The 20764-nt window shown below is 31.6% G+C and overlaps 2 protein-coding genes across 33 annotated transcripts in view; both read left to right on the plus strand.

Annotated features, from left to right (window-relative positions):
- Positions 1 to 2661: 2661 nt before the first annotated feature.
- LOC117910319 (disease resistance protein RUN1-like) lies at positions 2662 to 6979 on the plus strand. Of its 2 annotated transcripts, none has more exons than XM_034824405.1 (2): positions 2662 to 3325; positions 6772 to 6979. In XM_034824405.1, the coding sequence occupies exons 1-2, from the start codon at positions 2805 to 2807 to the stop codon at positions 6800 to 6802; spliced, it is 552 nt and encodes a 183-aa protein (XP_034680296.1). In that variant the 5' UTR covers positions 2662 to 2804; the 3' UTR covers positions 6803 to 6979. The 2 variants fall into 2 exon arrangements, with proteins under 2 accessions (XP_034680296.1, XP_034680297.1); XM_034824406.1 differs by lacking the exon at positions 6772 to 6979 and adding an exon at positions 5538 to 5663.
- Positions 6980 to 8488: 1509 nt separating this feature from the next.
- Positions 8489 to 20764, plus strand: part of LOC117910320 (disease resistance protein RPV1-like) — a 90724-nt gene continuing 78448 nt past the window's right edge. For 13 of the 31 annotated variants that reach the window (XR_004650639.1, XR_004650629.1, XR_004650618.1 and 10 more), the window contains exons 1-15: positions 8489 to 8744; positions 8909 to 9015; positions 9140 to 9562; positions 10316 to 10615; positions 12548 to 12646; positions 13467 to 13751; positions 14100 to 14137; positions 14229 to 14330; positions 14927 to 15320; positions 15455 to 15567; positions 15661 to 15807; positions 15934 to 16030; positions 16810 to 16896; positions 18207 to 18297; positions 18443 to 18581. The gene's annotated coding sequence lies outside the window, so the exon portion shown is untranslated. Of the gene's footprint in view, positions 8745 to 8908; positions 9016 to 9139; positions 9563 to 10315; positions 10616 to 10715; positions 10759 to 12535; positions 12647 to 13466; positions 13752 to 14099; positions 14138 to 14228; positions 14331 to 14926; positions 15321 to 15454; positions 15568 to 15660; positions 15808 to 15933; positions 16031 to 16572; positions 16699 to 16809; positions 16897 to 18206; positions 18298 to 18442; positions 18582 to 19704; positions 19868 to 20764 lie in introns of those variants that run through there. The other 18 variants (XR_004650620.1, XR_004650617.1, XR_004650628.1 and 15 more) reach the window with 18 other exon arrangements.

A 20764-nucleotide genomic window follows, 5' to 3' on the forward strand; every position in this document is an offset into this window, starting at 1 on the left:
ATTTTTGGACAATTTTTGTTAAACAATGAAATTTTTGGACAATGTTATTAAAAACAATTTTTCGAATTCTATTAAAAACAATTCTTTTGGATTTTTCTAAATGCATTTTTATGAATTTTTATAAATGATAAAAAAACTTTCTTTTATTAAAAATAATATTTTAAAATTATTGTTTTATCAAAATACATCTTCCTCTCATTTAAACAAAATTTCTAGTTTGTTCGATGTTCAATTCTGTACACACTCAATAAATATATACAAACGAATATTTACAAGAACTAATAAAAATAAAACCAAATAAAAGTGGGAAATAAAATATATACCCAAATAAACTTACAACAAGCTCCATGCGTCATCAATTCGTACTCAGCCAACAAGATTGCAGAATGGGTCCATGCAAAAATAAAAATGACACAAATGTAAATATCTAAAAATGTATAAAATTCACAATGGATATTCAAACTTTAAATTTCACCAATTAAAATGAGCTCAAATTACTATAGGTCTTAACCTAGAACATCTAAATTAATAACAAAATATACAAACACAATCAACCAAACCTAAAATTGGATAAATTAAAATAAATTCTACTAGACCTAAATTTAATATTTTATAATCTAAGTCTAGTTTAATATACAGCACAATTGTCCCATGTCCAAATTAAATAATTCAAATTGGTCAAGTCCATATCAAATATTCAAATAATCCAACAAATCTCACCCATATTATGGGCCCCAAAATTCATATCAGTTAACGAGCCCATATAAAAAAAATACATGGTCAAGAGAAATAATATTTCAAGTTCAATCCAATAAGCTCAAACAAATAACAACTTAATAGTAGGTCCAAGTCCAAATAAACAATATGCAATTGATATAATCCAAATATCCCCAAATCAATCACCAAATACAATATGCCCCACAAACCCAAATTAACAAATTTCAAATTAATTCAATAACAATAAATTAAATCAAATTACGTATTAATCTACCAACAACAAATTAACCTCAAATTTCATATTAATTCAATAATTCAAACTTCACAAACAACAATTACTATTAAAATAAAATAAAATAACAACAACAACAACAACAACAACAACAACAACAACAATAATAATAATAATAATAATGGAAAATGAGTGATACGGGAAGTAAGATAAAGAGAGAAAAGGGAGGAGGTCGTCGGCCGACAGTGCCCGGCTGGTGATCTTGCCGGTAGTAGTGGATGTTTTTTTTGGGAATCACAAATAAAATAAAATAAGCTGAAATAAAAATAATAAAATAAAAAATAAAAATGGAAGAGAAATGGGGGAGCTCACTGTTGGGTGTTTTTGGGGGAAGAAGAGAAAGGAAAAATAAAAAAATAAAAAATAAAAATGGGGGTCGGCTCTCTTGGGAAAACAGGAGGAGAAAAACTAAAAAAAAAAAAAAAAAAGGAGAATGGAGGAGGAAGGAAAGAAAAAATTGGGGGTTGGCTATGGGAAGAAAAAGAGGAATGGAGGAAGAAAAGAAAAAAAAATGGTCCGTTCCCTCCGTCAAAGAGTAGCCGCCAAAGAAAAAAGAAAAAAATTCCATGTGCGGGGGGGGGGTGTGTTGGTTTCTACCGTGTCTCGGTAAGGAGGAGGGAAAAAATTTTTTAGGGAAAAATGAAAAGTGGCCGGTGGTGAGAGTTGGGGAGGAGAGAGAAGAAGTGGGTGGGTGAAGGTAGGTGGAAGAGAAAAAGGAAGAGAGATGAGAGAGAAAAATAAAAAATAAAATAAAATAATAAATAAAAATATAAAAATATAATATAATATAATAATAATAATAATAATAACAAGTAAAATTAATAAGTAAAAATAAAAAATAAAAATAAAATAAAATAATTTACAAAATAATGAAAACTAAAAATTAAAGGGTGAGTGGGCCTAAAATAACACATATAATCGGGATTTAAAATTGGACTCAAAATTAATGTAAAAATAAAATTGGGACAAATTTTGGGGTCTACAATAACATATATTTTTAAATTTTGTATATTATTATTGAATATCACAAGTTATGTCATATATATTTTTCTAATAAAAGCAATTTTAATAAGTGGATTATTGTTTTCTTAATTAATTTTTGATCAATTTTCGTTTCACTCCCTTAATCCAACTACTAATACTTTTGTGGAAATTAATACTTTTGTGGAAATTAAAATTTTTATCCTTTCCTATGGATTCTTATTGTATGCTCGGTTCTTGAAAATTTTGAAAGAAAAAATGATTGAAAAAAAATTGAGATGAAAAATAAAAGAAAAGAAAAATCTAAAGGAGATAGAAAGTAGATTTAAAATTAATAAATTGTTTTTATATAAAAAGTTCACTTCACTTTTTTTTTTTCCTTTTTATATAAAAATTAAATAATTTAAAATTTTATAAAATTTTAAGTAATTTTACTTATATTTAATTTTTTTGGATAATTTTTATGTTAAAACAAATATAAGAAAATCATTTTTGAAAGATATTTTCCTCCATGGTATTTTTTTTGGTACCAATAGTTTGGGAGAAAAACCAAATAATTAAAATTTTCATTAATTATGCAATTGATGCGTATATTATGAAATATCTAATGATATCTGTTGACTCTCAATACTCCCTTTCTTCCTTGAAATTTCAGCCCACCTTCCTTCCTCCTTCCTTCTTCCCTATTCACCTCCCTGAACTTTTCTCAAGAAATAGCTTAAATGCTAAGCTACCCCTGCCTCCTAGCCTGAAGAGAAATCAAGCTTCGAAATCTCTTCTACTTGTGACACAGAAAGAGGGGAAGAAAACAACCATGACTTCCACAAACACCCAGATCATCTCTTATTCTCCTTCTTCTTCTTCTAAACCAACCCATCAATTCACTTATGAAGTCTTCTTGAGTTTCAGAGGAGAAGACACCCGCCATGGTTTCACAGATCATCTTTATGAGGCTTTGATTTCCAGTGGAATTCGCACCTTTAGAGATGATGAAGAACTGGAGAGAGGAGGAGTAATTGCATCTGACCTGCTGAAAGCTATTGAAGAATCAAAGATTTTTGTGATCATTTTTTCGGAAAACTATGCTGCCTCTAGGTGGTGTCTAGATGAACTCGTGAAGATCAGTGAGTGTGGGGCAACCGAGGGGCGACTGATTCTGCCAATTTTCTATCATGTGGATCCATCCCATGTGCGGAAGCAAAGCGGGAGTTATGAAAAGGCATTTGTTGATCACGAAAAGGAAGCAGATGAGGAGAAAAGGGAGAAGATTCAAAAGTGGAGAAGTGCCTTGGCAAAAGTTGGCAATCTTGCTGGATATGATCTACAAAAATATCAGTAACTATAATTTCCTCTCATCTTTTTCATTGCAACATTTTCTCTTTCAATCTGGGTTGACCTTTATCCACTTATAAAACTTAGGCCAAGTTGTTATAAAATTTAATTAAACCTTATGAATTATAACTTTCACATATAGTACATCCAACTTTACCCAAAAAAAAAAAAAAAGAAATTCTGAATTTTTTTTTATCCAAACTACTTTTCAAAAAAATTACATTGAATTTTTTTTTTTAAACATTTATTTGATTCTTTAAAAATGTAAGGGAAAATCAAGGGAAAAATAAAAAATAAAAAATTGAAGAAAATAAAAATGGATTTCAAGACAACAAATAAATTTGATATGCTTCCAGAAACTCATCTCAATTGTTTTTTCTATTTAAATTAATATGAAATAATATGAAATTGTATATGTTTTTAACTAATTTTAATTATGTTAGGTTTTTTTGGAATTTTTTTTAGTAAATCAAATACAAGAAATCATAATACTTTCTTGTAACAAAATATAGTATTAGAAAAAGAAAATATTGGGGCGAGGTAAATATAGCTTCTTTTTTTTTTTTTTCAATCTAAAAAGATTAAAATATATTTTATTTTTTGAATTTAATTGATAATTAGATATTAAAACTGCTATTTTTTATTTGGTTTCCAATGAATCTTAACTTTATTTGATGATAATGTTGTTTTTTATTTTGATAATTTTGATAACGTTGTTTTTGGTGATGACATGGATGAATTGTTTTTCTTTTTTAATTTTCTTTGAAAGCTAATAGGATTTAATTTTTATTGGGAATAGATCACTTAAGGATTAAGTATTTAATATTAGATTGACACTTATTATAATAATAAAATAGTTGAATAAGAATAAAAGTGAATTAAAAAATAGTTATGCTAAAAATTTTATTTTGTTAATAATAAAATACAAAAATAAAGTAGAATTGAAAAAATATTAAAGTATTAATATGCCCAAACCAACTTTAATAATAAAAAAAAAAAAAAAAATTACCGATGAAAAAAAAAATTTCAGTCTTTTATAACTTTATTAACTTTATAAAGAACATATAAATAATTTAAAAATATATATATAAATTTAAAATAATATTATTATATCTTTTTTTTATTACAAATGAAATGAGAAAATATTAGATTATTTTTTCTTTTTTATAATTTTTGAAATTGAAATGACATACATTATATTACATTAATTATTTCTTTGAAAATTATGAAAAATTCAAATAAAGTTATTTTAGTCTTTATAAAAAATAATAGTAATTAATCTTTTTCTATAAAATGAAATATATTTTAATCTTTTCCAACTAAAAAGGTGAAAAATTAATCATAATTTTTTCAAATATTTCATCTCATTATACCTTATTCCATTTTTTCTCCAAGGAATATTTACTTTTGAATTGCTACTCTCTTTCTTCTCTTATATAAATGGAGACAAATAGTTGAAAAACAAAAATCATTAGAACCATCGTAACAACTTCCACAAAAAATTTGAAGTGTTATTCCATGCATGTTAAGCCCATGAATTAATTGAAAATTCTATTCAACTCAGCATTTCCTCACATTGATAATGCTTTTTTCCCCCTCTTCTTTGTGATCTTAATTTTATTTTATGATCTTAAAAATTATCTATTGCTCCAAACGAAAGTCACAATTAGTTTCTCCTGTTGATCTCCTTCTTCCGATAAGCATAATACTTTCATATTCCTATTGTATTAGCATGGAATTAATATATTGGTTTTCTAGCTACCCATTTGTTAGATATCATACTAATTTTTTTTCCTTTTTTTTAAAAAAACAAATCTGTCATAATGAATGAAATTATTAACAAATTTTCATAAAAACCCGAGAAGCCTAACTTTTTACTATGGCTAAGAGGAAAAAAAAAATGATTTCCTTATATTTGAATAACATAGAAAATAGTATAGAAAGAAAATTACACCCCTTCCTTCTCCTCAAGTAGGGAAAGTTTTGTTTCCCCTTTTGGCCTTTTTTTTTTTTTTCAATTAGCATTATACTTCACTAACTGAAAAAGTACTTAAATTAGTAAATTGGGTGATTTTTTTTCCTTTTTTTTTTTGGTGGGGGGTAGGGGTTCACATTTGATTAGCCACTAGTTCAATCATAGTGGAGAATCTAAGTATTGCTAATTTACTTCACATTTTTTTATTTTTTACAACTTATTTTAACTTAGCATATATACTTTGTAATTGACAGATATGAGACAAGACTTATCAAGAAAATTATTGATGTCATCCTCAAAGAATTGAACTCCAAGCTCTTACTACATGTTAGCAAGAACATAGTTGGAATGAATTTTCATTTGGAAGAATTGAAATCATTGATAAAACTTGAGTCAAATGAGGTTCGCATGATTGGGATTTATGGGCTTGGTGGAATTGGTAAGACCACAATTGCCAAAGCTGTATATAATAATATCTCACATCAATTTGAGAGTAGAATTTTTCTTGAAAATGTTAGAGAAAGATCCAAGGACTTCTCAAGTCTACTTCAATTACATAAAGAACTTCTTAATGGTGTCGTGAAGGGAAAAAATAAAAAAATAAGTAGTGTTCATGAAGGGATTAATGTGATAAGAAACAGGTTTCACTCTAAAAAGGTTCTTCTTATTCTTGATGATGTAGACAATTTGAAGCAATTAAAATTCTTAGCTGGAGAACATAGTTGGTTTGGTCCTGGAAGTAGAATCATCATAACCTCTAGAGATCAACAGTGTTTAAATGTGCATGAAGTCGATGCATCATATGAAGTTGAGGCACTAAATTACAAGGAGTCTATTCAACTTTTCTGTCAACATGCTTTTAAACAAAACATTCCTAAAAGTGACTATGTAGACCTCTCAAATCGTGTAGTAAATTATGTGAAAGGCCTACCATTAGCTCTTGAAGTTTTGGGTTCTTTTCTTTTTAATAAAAGTGGTCTGATTGGGAAAGTGCGTTACAAAAACTAAAGGAAAATCCCAACATTGAAGTCCAAAATGTACTTAAGATAAGCTTTGATGGATTGGACAAGAAAGAGCAAGAAACATTCCTTGACATTGCGTGCTTCTTCAAGGGATGGAATGAAAATGATGTAACAAGACTAGTAGAGCATGGAAGGATTGTAATAAGAGTTCTTAGTGACAAGTGCCTCATAACTCTTTTTGGTAATACCATAAGGATGCATGATTTGGTAGAAGAAATGGGTAGAGAAATTGTTCGACATGAACATCCTAAAGAGCCTGGGGAACGGAGCAGATTGTGGGACCCCAAGGATATTTCCCTTGTATTGAGACAAAAAATGGTATGGATCAAATGCATTAACTTACTTTATATATAGTGTCATTATTTTTGTTTAAGAATTATATATCTTTAAAGTTTTTCAAAGGTTTTATATGTTTCATGCTTTATTTATCTTCATGTACTTTTAATTTTTAGGGAACGAAAGCAGTTGAAGCGATATTTCTAGACATGCGTACATCAAGAGAGATCTCATTTACTACTGAAGCTTTCAAAAGGATGGAGAGACTTAGATTATTAAAAATTTACTGGAGTTGGGGTTTTCTTGATTATATGGGAAAACGGTGTCAAAAGCTCCTCCTTCCTGAAGACTTTCAATTTCCTTCATATTATTTAAGATATCTTCATTGGAAGGATACTCTTTGAAATCCTTGCCTTCAAATTTTGATGGAGAGAACCTCATTGAACTCAACTTGCAGCATAGCAATATAGAACACCTTTGGCAAGGGAAAAAGGTAGTATTAAACTTAGTTATATTATGTCTTCCCTTAGATTAATTTTGAAGTTCATGAGAATTTATTTGCTAAAATAAAATAATTAATTTCTTTTGTTGCAGTATCTTAAAGAGTTGAAGATCTTGAATTTATCAAAATCTCAGCAGCTGAATGAAATCCCACACTTCTCAAATATGTCAAATCTGGAGCAACTAGATGTTGAAGGTTGTAGAAGTTTGGATAATGTTGACTCATCTATTGGTTTCTTGAAGAAGCTTACTTTGTTGAATTTGAGAGGGTGCCAAAAGATTAGGAGCTTGCCAAGTACAATTCAAAACTTGGTCTCTCTTAAAAGTCTTTATATAGATGGTACTGCTATTGAAGAATTACCCTCCTCAATCTGTCATCTCACCTCACTTCAGTTGCTATCTATTTGTAAATGCAAAAACTTGAGGAGTCTTCCGAGCAGCATTTGTAGGTTGAAATACCTTAAAAACTTAATCTCTCTGGTTGTTCAAACTTGGAGACTTTTCCGGAAATCATGGAGGATATGGAATGCTTAAAGTCGCTTGATTTAAGTGGAACGTGTATAAAAGAGCTTCCATCATCAATTGAGTTTCTAAAACATCTCGCTATTTGCATTAGAGAGTTGTGAAAACTTGAGGAGTCTTCCGAGCAGCATTTGTAGGTTGAAATACCTTAAAGAACTTAATCTCTCTGGTTGTTCAAACTTGGAGACTTTTCCGGAAATCATGGAGGATATGGAATGCTTAAAGTGCTTGATTTAAGTGGAACGTGTATAAAAGAGCTTCCTCATCAATTGAGTTTCTAAAACATCTCGTTCTTTGCGGTTAGTGAAGTGTGAAAACTTGAGGAGTCTTCCGAGCAGCATTTGTAGGTTGAAATACCTTGAAAACTTAATCTCTTTTTGTTCAAACTTGGAGACTTTTCCGGAAATCATGGAGGTATGGAATGCTTAAGTTGCTTGATTTAAGTGGAACGTGTATAAAAGAGCTTCCTCATCAATTGAGTTTCTAAAACATCTCGTTTTTTGCAGTTAGTGAAGTGTGAAAACTTGAGGAGTCTTCCGAGCAGCATTTGTAGGTTGAAATACCTTGAAGAACTTATCTCTTGGTTGTTCAAACTTGGAGACTTTTCCGGAAATCATGGAGGATATGGAATGCTTAAGTGGCTTAATTTAAGTGGAACGTATATAAAAGAGCTTCCATCATCAATTGATTTTAAACATCTTGTTATTTGCTGTTATGAAGTGTGAAAACTTGAGGAGTCTTCCAGCAGCATTTGTAGGTTGAAATACTTAAAAACTCATCTCAATGACTGTCCAAACTAGTCACAGGACGAAAATTTAATAAATCTTGGTTTATTAGAAACTCAGAATATGATGGATGGAGTAGCCCAAGTGATTTATGGTGCCTATCCTCGCTGGAAGAATTAGATCTAAGTCAAAACAATATGTGTCACATACCTGCTGCTATTACTCAACTATGTAATCTAAGACGCCTTAATATCAGTCATTGCAAGATGCTTGAAGAAATTCTAGAGGTTCCATCAAGTCTAAGAGAAATAAATGCACATGATTGCCCGATCTTTGGAACTCTATCAAATCCATCTACTCTTCTTTGGTCTTTTCTCCTCAAATGGTTCAAGACAGTTGAGGTACAATTTTTGTTTAAACTTTTTTTTTCTCTCTTTTAATTACAAGTACTTGTGAATTAATTGATATTTATTTTAATTTCCTATTTTCTCTGCAATTAATAGTTCTAATTTACTTTGTTTGTTAAGCTGACCCACCTCTGGAAATGTTACTTTTAATTGTGCAGCCTCCTTTGAAATGGAGAAGTATTAATCTAGGAGGTAATGGAATTCCAAGGTGGGTACATCATCAGGAAATGGGAAGCCAAATAAGAATAGAGCTTCCTATGAATTGGTATGAAGATGACCACTTCCTAGGATTTGGATTTTTCTGTCTTCATCATCAATAAAAAAAATGATTTATGTTTGGAATTTGATGAAAGAGAGTATGCTTACGTTGGAGAATCAATTTTCTGTAGGGACTACCTCGAGATTAATGATAGTGAATCAGATCAAGTGTTGCTAGTGTACTATCCTAAGATTTCTTTTAGGGATAGTACACTATCCCTAAAAGAAAGTAAATTAGATTTTCTTCAGGCTTCATTTTATGAGTGTAGTTGGGGCGGCGAAATCAAAAGTTGTGGGGTTCATCTTATATACTCTCAAGACGATCAACAGAACCATATCTCGTCGGTAGATTTTCTTGGCACCCAAGATGATGAAGACAACCATAAGCCTATGTTGTTGAATATTGAGAATTTTGGTGACAACAGATCAACAACAAAATCTATCAAGAGAAGTCGTGATGGCGCAGAACATAACCAAGCAGAGGAACCACACCATAAAAGATTGAGAGAACCCAACACCCATCTCAAGCTTCAAACTCAAACACCAACCAGCAGGTACATCAGCAAAACTTTCTTAATTTACAATTAATCATCTCTATACGTCTTCAGTTTGCTCATTTAAGCTATCATGAAAATTTATTAGGAAGTCATCTTCCTTTTTCTTCCTCATTACTTCATGATTTAGAGCACATCATTATCATATATGTGGCTTGTGTAGCACTATATATTTTAATATCTATATTTTAAAAATAAAAATATATATCCTATTTAGCTAATAAGTCAAATGCCCTACACTTAATTTTTAGTTCTAAATTTTTTGTGAATAACTTTTTTTGTGAAACTCTTTTATAAAAATTTTAATGAATTAACTATCATGTATTTTGTGATTAAGGCATGTGCATAATAAATTATGGGTGCAACCCATTTAGATTTTATTTTTAGAAATAAAAATAAAATAAAATTTCGAATAAACAAGACAACCTAAAAATAAAAATATATTTTATTATAATTTTTTTCCATTGTTATAAATCATTTAATAATTTTTATGAATCATTGCAAAATGTTATTTTTTTAAAAAACTTTTTCAAGGACTCTTTGAGCCCAAACTTATAGAATTTAATCGATTGTCAAAGTTTTACATCTCTCATTAAAATTTAAATTGATGTGCATCCATTTTTCAATAATTAGATAAATTATTTAAGTTTTTAAGATTTTCATGATTTTATTTGAAAAAAAGTTCCCCGATTATTTTTAAATATCTTAATTATTTAAGTTTTTAACTTTGTTTACTCTCCACATTGATTCAAGGACTCTCCTGAGACGGATTCTGTCATTTCTCAATCTAGAATTTTCCTTCAAGTCCTGGATTTGAAGAAGAATTTGAGCCACATTTGCCATGGAAGAAAAGTGGTTGCTACCGTGTAAGATCCCCTGTAGCTGCTGACATATATGCACCAGTGGCGGGCCTTCACCGCTACAATAACATCACTATATATAGACCAGTGGCTCCCGCTCACCCCCACTGCAAAACCCATTCACGGTGTTGATGCCATTCCCATTCCCTTCCTCTAACAATGAGCAGTATTCAGACGAAAAGAAATTTTGCAGGTAAACGTGCCTTTCCCTTTCCTTTCTTCTAACAATGAGCAGTACAACCTTCTTTTCACTGACTGAAAGTCACCAAAACTTTTTTGGTTTTATTTCTCAGTGGTCAATAATGAAGATTATTGGAGTGTGGATGAAGAGTCTTGGTATTTTTTTGATTCACTCATTATTCTTTCAACCAAATGACTTTTAGTTTTCTGATTCACCAAAACATGTCATTTTATTTTACTTTATTTTTCTGATTCACCATATGGTTTCAATTTTTAGGGTTTTTTTTTTCTAGGGTATTCTTCTCCATCTTTTGGTTTTATTTCTCCACATTCTATGATTATGTTGGGATCCCATATCTTTTTTGGTTTGATTTCCTCTGGGTTTTCTTTTGATGGATTTCTCATCATTCCTTCTTTCTAAGACAAGACAAATATAATTCGTACCTGGTAAGATAATGTTTATTAGATCTTCAGAATGAGAAATTTTTTATGGAGAGAAATTAAATGATGCCATGCATCATCATTTGTCCCTAGTAGAACTACAGGTGATTTGTATGTTGTTTGGGTAATTGGTGAAGTTTCAGATTGCCTTGGGCTACTTGAGTTGCATGCCATTGGGGGAATTTTTGATGGAGAGATTTTTTATTGCAGTATGCTTCCTTGAGACCAAAACTATGGGAGATTTCAGTATTTGGGGTTAGATGCGGGGTGATTTATTTGAGTCTATGTCCATGAATAAAAAATTGTATAGAATTTAAAACAATTAAATTAGAAGAAAATAAAGTAGTTTTAAAAAAAAATATCTAATATCATTTACAAAAAAGAATAAAATGTTCTTTTATTCACTCAAATCCCATAATCAACATCAACTAGCTTTAGTTGGTGTAAGGTTCCAGTATAAATCAGTGAACAAAAGAGTATTTTTCATGTCTAGTAATAGCATATCTCTATCATGTTACAAGATCTGCAGTGGTGAGATCTTTTATTAATGTCCACTCCCTAATCACATCACCTAAAATGGTAAGGATATTTTTCTGGAAGAACATGGACATTTGGGTGTGAAAAAAAAAAATGTTGTAATCACTTAGTGACATCAGGCTTTGCTCCATGCCTCAATATGAAGTGGCTTAATTTGGTGAGTGGTGATTGGATATCATTGGTAGGAAAGGTCAGTGGTAATTCAAAGCCCAATTCTGATCAGTTTACTCTCTATTGTTCACAATTTTCCCCCATTTCATAGGTTAGACTTGAGCCACTCTCACCCAAAAGGGAAAACAGGGGGCTCTTCCTGATGGTAAGACCATTGGGGCGAAGTGGGTTTGAATATTATACATCGTAATCTTTAGGTACAAAACCAAATAGGTGGGTAAATACTAAATAGACACTAAAAAGGGTAATTGAAATTTTCTTTGGTGTTCAAAAATTGTGTTTCATTTACCAATGGTCACACAGGCCAAAATTGTGGGGAGATTTTGGAGAAAAACACCAGTGATATTAGTATAAGTTTCTCCCTTCCAATAACCAGCTAGCACACGTTTCTCTGGGTGATTTTTCTTAGCCCTCTTCCTTCCTGAAATTTTCATAACTTTTTTAGGGACTGTTTGTTGTCCATTTCTCCCATCATGAATGTAAAATTGGCTTTCTCCTATCTTGAAACACTAGTGATATTTGGCTTTCTTCATTCCATTTTTCTGTTCTCATCCAACCTATTCTCAAGAGATTTTCCCAACATTTTTCAATCTTAGAATATAAAATTATATGAAATACGTTTATATTGTAATGTCAATGCTAGTGTGTATGCTACACTTTGGCCTTGAAAAGGGGGCAAAAGAAAAAGTTTGGCAAATTTTATAAGGTTGATGCATCTCAGTTTCATATTCCAAGCCTTTTAGTTTTCAGACTATGGATGCTTTCATCACTAATCATGTTTCAGTTTGTTCAACAGCTTGAGATCCCTTCTGGACATATATACAGAAGATCTTTCACCTGGACATATATACAAAGGACTACTAGTTCTTATTAGTCTCAAGTCATTGATTGATCTGTAAGTCTTTCAATCTTTAACTTCTCATAGTTCTACATTTTGGACACCAGATAGAAGTGAAGTTATTCCACTTTGATTCTTCTGCAGTAGCATTTGAAAATATGTCACGTTATGTAATTGCTTTTGTTGTTCACAATATATATAAAGATGAGATTAGTGCTTCTAAAAGCTATTCACTACAAGGCTCTGTTCTGCAATGAGTATGACTAGTCTACATGATGATCTAACATCATGTATTAAAATAGGTTTTGATGACCAGTTTTTAACATTTGCCAGTTTGGATCTATTTTGACAAGTTATAAAACTTGTCTACATGACATCTCTTATAAAATAGGTTCAACAAGATATGATTATGAAAATAGTATTACCAAAATAGAGATAAAATTTAAGGATGTTTTTAATGTTTACTTATTTTTATGTTTATGAAGTTTATTTGTAAAAACGTTTGTAATTAGATTTTAAATTGATAGGGATTAATAAAAAATTTGCTTGTGCTGTTATTGTTGGAAATTTTGGATCAAATCTGGTCAGATCTTGCTTTATGGGGTGTGGATTTTAGTAGGTCATGTTTGTATACAAAGCTCCTCTTCTTTGCATCTTGTAGAATAGAACAGAGTCCTAGTTTCTATAATGAAAAGACATGTCCTTTCTTTATTTTTTTTGTAGATAAATACATTGTGGCAGCAACGTAAGTTAGTATACTTTGTTCTTCTGGCTGGGTAGTTCTCCTTTAAGTTTCAAAAAGATAATCAAATATTTTGTTTAGTTCTTTGTTTTGATTTGTCTGTCGTCAGTCTATTTATGCATCCTCCTTGTGCAGATTTTTTTGGAGGTACAACTTGATGGATATTGGCCTGCAGAATTTGGCATGGATTCAACTGGAAATGAATTGGCTTTGGTATCAATGGAACATCCAAGATCCTCTGTATCAATTACAGGAGGCCCAACCCTGTTAAATGGTCATTCAACAGTTCATAAATTTTTGTGTTGTGACACAGTGGCTTATTAATCACCCCAAGTTTCAGAAAAATCCACTTTACATCAGTGGTGACTCGTAGTCAGGCATAATCATCGCCATGGTGGTTCAGGAAATATATATCCAATGGTATGTTTATCATGACTTCTCTATATGGCTGAGAAAAGAAGAATATTTTCATTAGTTATATAAAAACACTATTTAACCTAAGATTTTGCATTTCTTAAGTTCAGTTTTCTTTTTGTTTTGAACACCCAGACAGAGTTTTAAGATTGACTAATCAATTCAACTCTTGGAGGAACTAATAATACATGTAAATGGAGATGAAATGAAAGTCATGATGGTTCAGGATTGGGCTCCATCTGAGCCCATGCTTTCATTTTTCCTTTTGGATTCCAAAAAGACTATATATATATGTCTAATAACGTGCCTAATCGTCCAATTGAAATTTCATTTCTCCTTATTTTTTGGTTGCAGGTAATGATACAGGGAAAGAGCCAAAAATGAATATTTAAGTATGTAATCTAATTATATGATTCCAGTGACTTGCACCTTATGGTTTTAACTTTTGTACATTACATTTGATCTTCTTTTAATTGGACTCAGGGATACACCATTGGAAACCCAATAACAGATCACTTTAGTGACTTCAATTCAAGAATTGCATACACTCATCAAGTAGGAATTCTATCAGATGAGCTCTATGAGGTGATTATTCCCCCCACCCACTCGGGTTTAATACTTAATCGGATATGATTCCAAAATTTGCATTGATTTGTTATGCATTTCTAGGCAACCAAAGCAGTATCCTCCTGTGAATACTACTAAACTATACAAGGATGGTTCAGGGGTTGCCACCTAAAAAGTATTCAGAGAATGTCATTCAGATTTTAGACTCATATGCTTGTACCATTCTACATATTGAGTTGAATTTTTGGTTTTGACTGAATTGAAAAATGGAGTTTTTTTTTTTTTTTTTTTTTTTTTTTTTTTACTTGTTTTGCAAAAATTGCAAGAAATAATCCTAAAAACACAAATATGCAAAGATTCAGGTGGTTGAAGATACCCCAAGTGGCAATTGACTGAATAAGATAAAATAAAGACCAATTCAATTATGTGTTTATAGAATGTTTTAAGAGTGGGTTTTATGTTTTCTTTGAATCTAAATGGCATCATGTTTCTTTATTTTGACTAGTCTTTTCCTTTCCTTACTTTTACCAGATACCAAATGGAGTTTGAGCATGTAGTCTTACTCAACTTGTGCTACTAATTAGAGTATCTGTTGGTGATATTTTCTTTTTCAGGCCAATATCTAAAAGCTAAGGTTGATGGAGGTTTTGGCAGGGACGTGCTGGAGTTTTTGCTGAAAGGAGATGTGGTTGCTTATAGAACCATGGCTACCAGAGTTTCTTGAAATAGCCGAAGATTAACTGATTGATAGAGTTGTCGACTTGTGTTGCAGCTGCAGCAGTGTCATTTATACAATTTTTCCCTAAAATGAAGGCGCAATACGATTATGGTTTGTTGATGTTTATATTGACATTCAGTTTGGTATCTGTAATGGGCTATCCTCAACCATCCTCATTGGTAGTGCCACAGCTGTGTTTGTATCCATAGGCATCTACCCAATGTGGGCTGGTGACGATCTTTACAATCTGGTTGCTGGCAATGTTGAAAAGCTTGGGAACTTCTTAGAAGGTATGCCTAAAATAGAAAGGTGGCATTACACCCCAAATGAATGTGTAGATTGCTCAAGATAAACCCAAAGAGAACCATACCTTTTACATTTTTTTAATCTAATTTTGATAACTTACAAGTAAGTGAGTTTGCAGGATTTTCAGGGAAATATTTTAGAGTCTCAGGAGATGGAGAATCCAAGGATAGCAAAACAATTCTTCAAGGATACAAAAGTATTTTGACTTCAAAAATCACTGAAGATTCCTTGGTGAGTTGACAGATTGGTCTATTTCACTGTCAAAATTATCTAAATTCATAGACTACATCAAGTTACAACTTGTTTAAATTTCTCAACTTGCAGACGAATTTTGCAAAATGGGAGCCTGGTCATGGTCGTTTCAGGTTTCGTCGTCCTTAGAAACAATACCAAAAGATTGGATCCCTAGCTGGCCAATGCGCCTATCGTATTGAAGCTCTTAGCAGTAGCTACCCTCACTCTCATATCCCGGTAGTAAACTCAACTCACAAACTAAAATTCATTGCCTTCAGATTACTTGATTTAACTTGGGTAACAAAAAACCATAGCATAAGCTGTTTTCTCAACAAACTTCATTCTGCTATGATATTCTCATAGGCCCCCACAGAGATCCAAAACAAAATTCAAGAGGCTTGCACAAAGATGAGTACGAAATCCAGAAAAGCTTTGAAGGAATTAGCATCTGCAATCAAAAGTATGATTAAACCATGCTCTATTGATCCCCATATTTTAAACTCAAAAACTACTGTTGAAACCCTCAAATCGTTGCTCGAAACTCATTCTTGTGAAGACGTTGACCTTCTTGAGCTAATGTCAACTGCTGTAGTAGGTTTATGTTTGATGGCATTATCCATCAAAGTTAATTTGAAAATGTTTATGCTTGATTTTGTTTGGAATGCAACAAATTCCTCTATATTTTGAATGCTAAGTGAGTATTATTATCGTGCAAGGAGTTCATAGAATTTTAATTTTTTTTTTAAAACATTCTTCTTTGTTATTTGATAATCCAAAAAAAAAAAAAAAATCAAATGAAAACCTATATGTAGAATAAGGACACATTTATATTCCAATATACAAGGGTGATTTATATTTCTTTCTTCATTGAGCAAAACAGTGTAATGAAAATTTGGATTGGCTAATCGTGTTAATTTTAGCGAACTGATAATTATGTGGTCCAAATTTCAGTTTTATCTTTCTCATTCATATTCATACCGACTCTCTCATTTCTCTCTCTAGAATTTTCCTTCAAGTCCTGGATTTGAAGAAGAATTTGAGCCACATGTTTCTTGTTTTCTTCAAAATTTCTCAAGGAAATTGAGAAGTGTGGAAGACGGAAAAGTATTTGCAATCTCAAATTAATGGCACATTTCTCTTTGTTTAGCTTCTATCTCTCTAAAATAATTCATTTGGTGAGCGATTCAAATATTTTTGTGAATTTTTTTATTTTTATTTATTTTTGTTTGAATGGCATAGGTGTTGAGGATGAAGCAGTGAAAGTCTCAGTCAAAGAACAGATGCACATTACTGCAATTCACACACTTAAACATGATTTCATATCAGGTTCTCTATCTTTATCTGTAGATTAAGGCTGTAAATTTGATTTGCAAAATAGTGATGGTAGACTTTTGAATTATTTGGCCATCTTTATCAATTTTATGTATTATGCAATTTTGATTTTGGAAAATAGTAAGCTTTTTTTCTTTCCTTTTTTTTTTCTTCTTGAATTGGAAAGAATTGTTAGAATATATTGTTCTTGACTTATTGATAGACAAAACATACTTTAATGGTCTATTAGTGATGCACATCCTCAATATCAACATAGAGTTTGGCAACATTGTAAAGGAAATATCAATGTGAGAGTACAAGTGTCTATATATAATGTCACACAGTGTCTTGATAGTAGAATTAGATTGTAAATAAAGGGTATCATGTGGATAATGTTAGTTTGATAGAAAAAAATGTGTTAAGTTGATAAAATTGCTAACTTAGATGTGTTAGCATATAGATTGAAGCAAATTCAATAAAAAAGACTTGATTTATCTGCTAAACTCATTGAGAATGGATGATTCAAATGCAAATAAAATGATGGAAGTGGACCGGTATTATATTTAATACAATATCATTTACTATAATGAGGTTGCATAGACTATAGATGGAACCTCACAAGAATAAGAGGTTTGATTACCATCTTTGCTTAAAAAATTTTGATTTTTCTATGTTCATTATTTATAATGTTAAAATAGGGGTCTCCTTGCTAGTTTAAGTAGAGATTGGATCATCATACTAACAAACTTAGCTTAGATGCTAGTGATAGTGCCTTGGTGTCTTCTTATTCGACTTTCTTTCTTTTTAATGAAAAATGAGAATTGATCATTTGTGTAATGGACTCTATAACTAGCCAAGATGTTAAAAGCCAAGAGAAGTAAAATATTGTTTATTGAACATTTCCTTATTATATTTCACTTGTGTGGATTCTCTTGCACATATTGTCTTATGTTGTCTTTAAATGATTAAGTTAAAAGAGTGCGGTTGAAGAGTAATATTTCACCCTTTATAAAAGACTAACCAACATAATATTTTAAAAGTGATAAGCCAATTGGATCTCTCATTATTTTAATGTCAAATTCAATTCAAAATTTCCTGTGGATCTTTTTCTTCTGCTGAAATTAAAAGGTTAATACAAAATGACTTTGAATATTATATTGTTTAGACTGTTCCAATGTTTAGATTTTGGTTAACTACAATTTTAGAATTTGAATTTTAGTGCTTTGAAGATTGATAGGTATACTAACCCATTTAGTATATTCTTTTATAGAACCATTATTAATTTATACTTTCCTTGTAATTTGAACTGGGTTTTGTATCTGTAGGGAACTGCACAACTAGCTCTTGAAGATTGATAAGCATTGTGCTTTGTAATGATTGAAAAATCATTACCATGAATCAATGAAAATTGAAATAGTAAGCTATATCAAGTTTAAATTCATTGATTTCTCCAATTTTAATGTGTTCATATTAAAAATGACAATGGTGCACACTTAATGTTAATTTGTATTTCCCTATGGATCAATATGTCCCATTGATCAATGTTTGAATGTTCTTGTAGTGCTAAACACAAGGTAGAATTGGAGCTTTGTGCATAAAAAAAAATGTCAAACAGTTCCATGATCTTAACCTTCTTCAAAGGCTGGGAAAAAAAGCAAGCTTTGGAATGCATTTTGTGAGCATATGAAGACATTGAACAGGTGAATTTTTTCATGATGGTCAACACTATGATAGATGCTCAACAAACAACTTGAGAGACAATTTGAGTAACCTGCATAGTGTTTTTGTGAAAACCATGTTAGGTTTGATTGTGCCATTATCTAATGTTATACATATGTTGATTGAAGTAGTATATACAAGAGAGTTACCTTTCTATCATTATTTGGTTCTTAACTCTGATAACTGAGTCTAAAATATATTAGATGTGGTAAATTTTGTGATTCATCACTATGAAAAGTATCATATATGAGAAGCATTGATCTAACATTACAAACTTTAAAAGTAGTACCTAGAACCACACACATTGCAAACTAGATAATGTCATCATCAGCCCCACTTTCTTCTGGAGCCTTATCACCATTGATCCAACATCCTCACTAGGCCATCGATACTCTACATGGGCTTCATAGTCCAAATCAGCCACAAAATCCCTCCATGGCTAGTAAATTTCGCACCCACTATTACAAACCAATATATCAAATACTTTTAAGTTTAATTGCCAACTTCTTAACTTTTCTATTATTTCCTGTAAATCACATTTTAAGGTATGTTCTAGCCACGAAAACTGGTGTTCTTTAGCTCATTTTTATGCCACTAAGGCCATTTGTTATTGTCAATAAGGAGCTTTAGAAGGACACTTGCTATGCCTTTTTGGTCATGTGGATCAACGAGAATATCACTGTTAAGTGTCTGGTATAATTGAGAATTCCTTGTTAGATAAAACAAGCAGGTTTACAGAAAAAAGAAACCATTGAAAGTCCAATATATAAATTCTTATGATCATGGGCTAGGATTTGAACATGCATTATTCCTTGGGCCTGCTAGCCCAACACCTAACCATACTAGTATAAAATTTCCCTTGATAACATCTACAAGCCACCATATTTTGTAGCATCAATACCTTAACCATAGTATAAACCCAAACATAAGCACTTACGAAGCTGTTGTTAGACGTTTCTTCAATGTCGTCCTTATTTCCTAAAATAGGTGTCTGTCAAAACAAGACCAAATCAAAAAGAAATTTAGCTCGAACTCAATGTTATAGTTGTATTCGTTTTCTGTTTGGATCAAGAGAAAGTGCTTTGAAATGCAATTTTTAACCAGGTTGGTTATTTCTTGGAGGTATTGACACTCTCCAAAAGCCTTGAGCAGAGTGATGACATTATTCCTAGGATGAGGACAAGACAATGCAAATATTTGCATCATGTGCATTCCCATTCCCTTCCTCTAACAATGAGCAGTACTTAGATGAAAAGAGATTTTGCAGGTAAACATGCCTTTCCCTTTCCCTTCTTCTAATAATGAGCAGTACAACCTTTTTTTTTTTTTTTTTGATTGGAAACGACACAGAGATATATTGATAGAAAAAAAGAAGTACAATAAGAAGGATGAGAAATCCTCCCGCCAAAGAAAACTAAATTACAGGAAATTACACAGAAAACAAGCGAACTCTCTATAAAGGACCATTCCTTATGGAGTACACTCCGCTAACCAATCAAGTTGTAACACATTAAGGGGAGTCCCCTTAAACGCCTTGGAACAGAAAGCCCAAAGAGAAGCAAGGAAAACAATAGAGTCCCAAAGAAACTCTGAATTCCTTGCTTTATCCTCAAAAATCCTTGCGTTTCTTTCCCACCACACAACCCGAATTAGAGCGATGCTCGTAGCTTGCCACAAAACTATCCCCCTCTTAGAAGTACCAAAACCATTAAATTTGATGGACATCATGTCAAAGATGCTCCTCGGGGGGACCCAATCCATCTTAGCTAACTGAAATAACCTGTGCCACAACCCAATCGTCAAGGAACAATGAAGAAAAAGATGATATGCTGATTCCCCATGCTTCATGTACAGAATACAAATATCAGGACTAAGGGCTTTGTAGGGTCTTCTCACTTGTAGCATGTCATTAGTATTCACCTTCTTGTGTGCCACTAACCAGACAAAGGACTTCAGTTTGAAAGGAACTTGAAATTCCAAACGAACTTAGAAGGGAAAACCTGAGGAGATCCAGCAATACAACCTTCTTTTCACTGACTGAAAGTCACCAAAATGCTTTTGGTTTTATTTCTCAGTGGTCAATAATGGAGATAATCGGAGTGTGGATGAAGAGGCTTGGTATTTTTTTGATTCACTCATTATTCTTTCAACCAAATGACTTGTA

This window comes from Vitis riparia, unplaced genomic scaffold (assembly GCF_004353265.1).
Source record: "Vitis riparia cultivar Riparia Gloire de Montpellier isolate 1030 unplaced genomic scaffold, EGFV_Vit.rip_1.0 scaffold712_pilon_pilon, whole genome shotgun sequence".
In the NCBI taxonomy this organism is placed as follows: Eukaryota; Viridiplantae; Streptophyta; class Magnoliopsida; order Vitales; family Vitaceae; genus Vitis; species Vitis riparia.

What these genes read in the sequence shown, in the direction of transcription:
- LOC117910319 (XM_034824405.1), top strand. Translation starts at nt 2,805, where the DNA reads ATGACTTCCACAAACACCCAGATCATCTCTTATTCTCCTTCTTCTTCT. An exon ending in TATGATCTACAAAAATATCA is followed by an intron (nt 3,326 to 6,771) that starts GTAACTATAATT and finishes TTTAATTTTTAG; the next exon opens with GGAACGAAAGCAGTTGAAGC.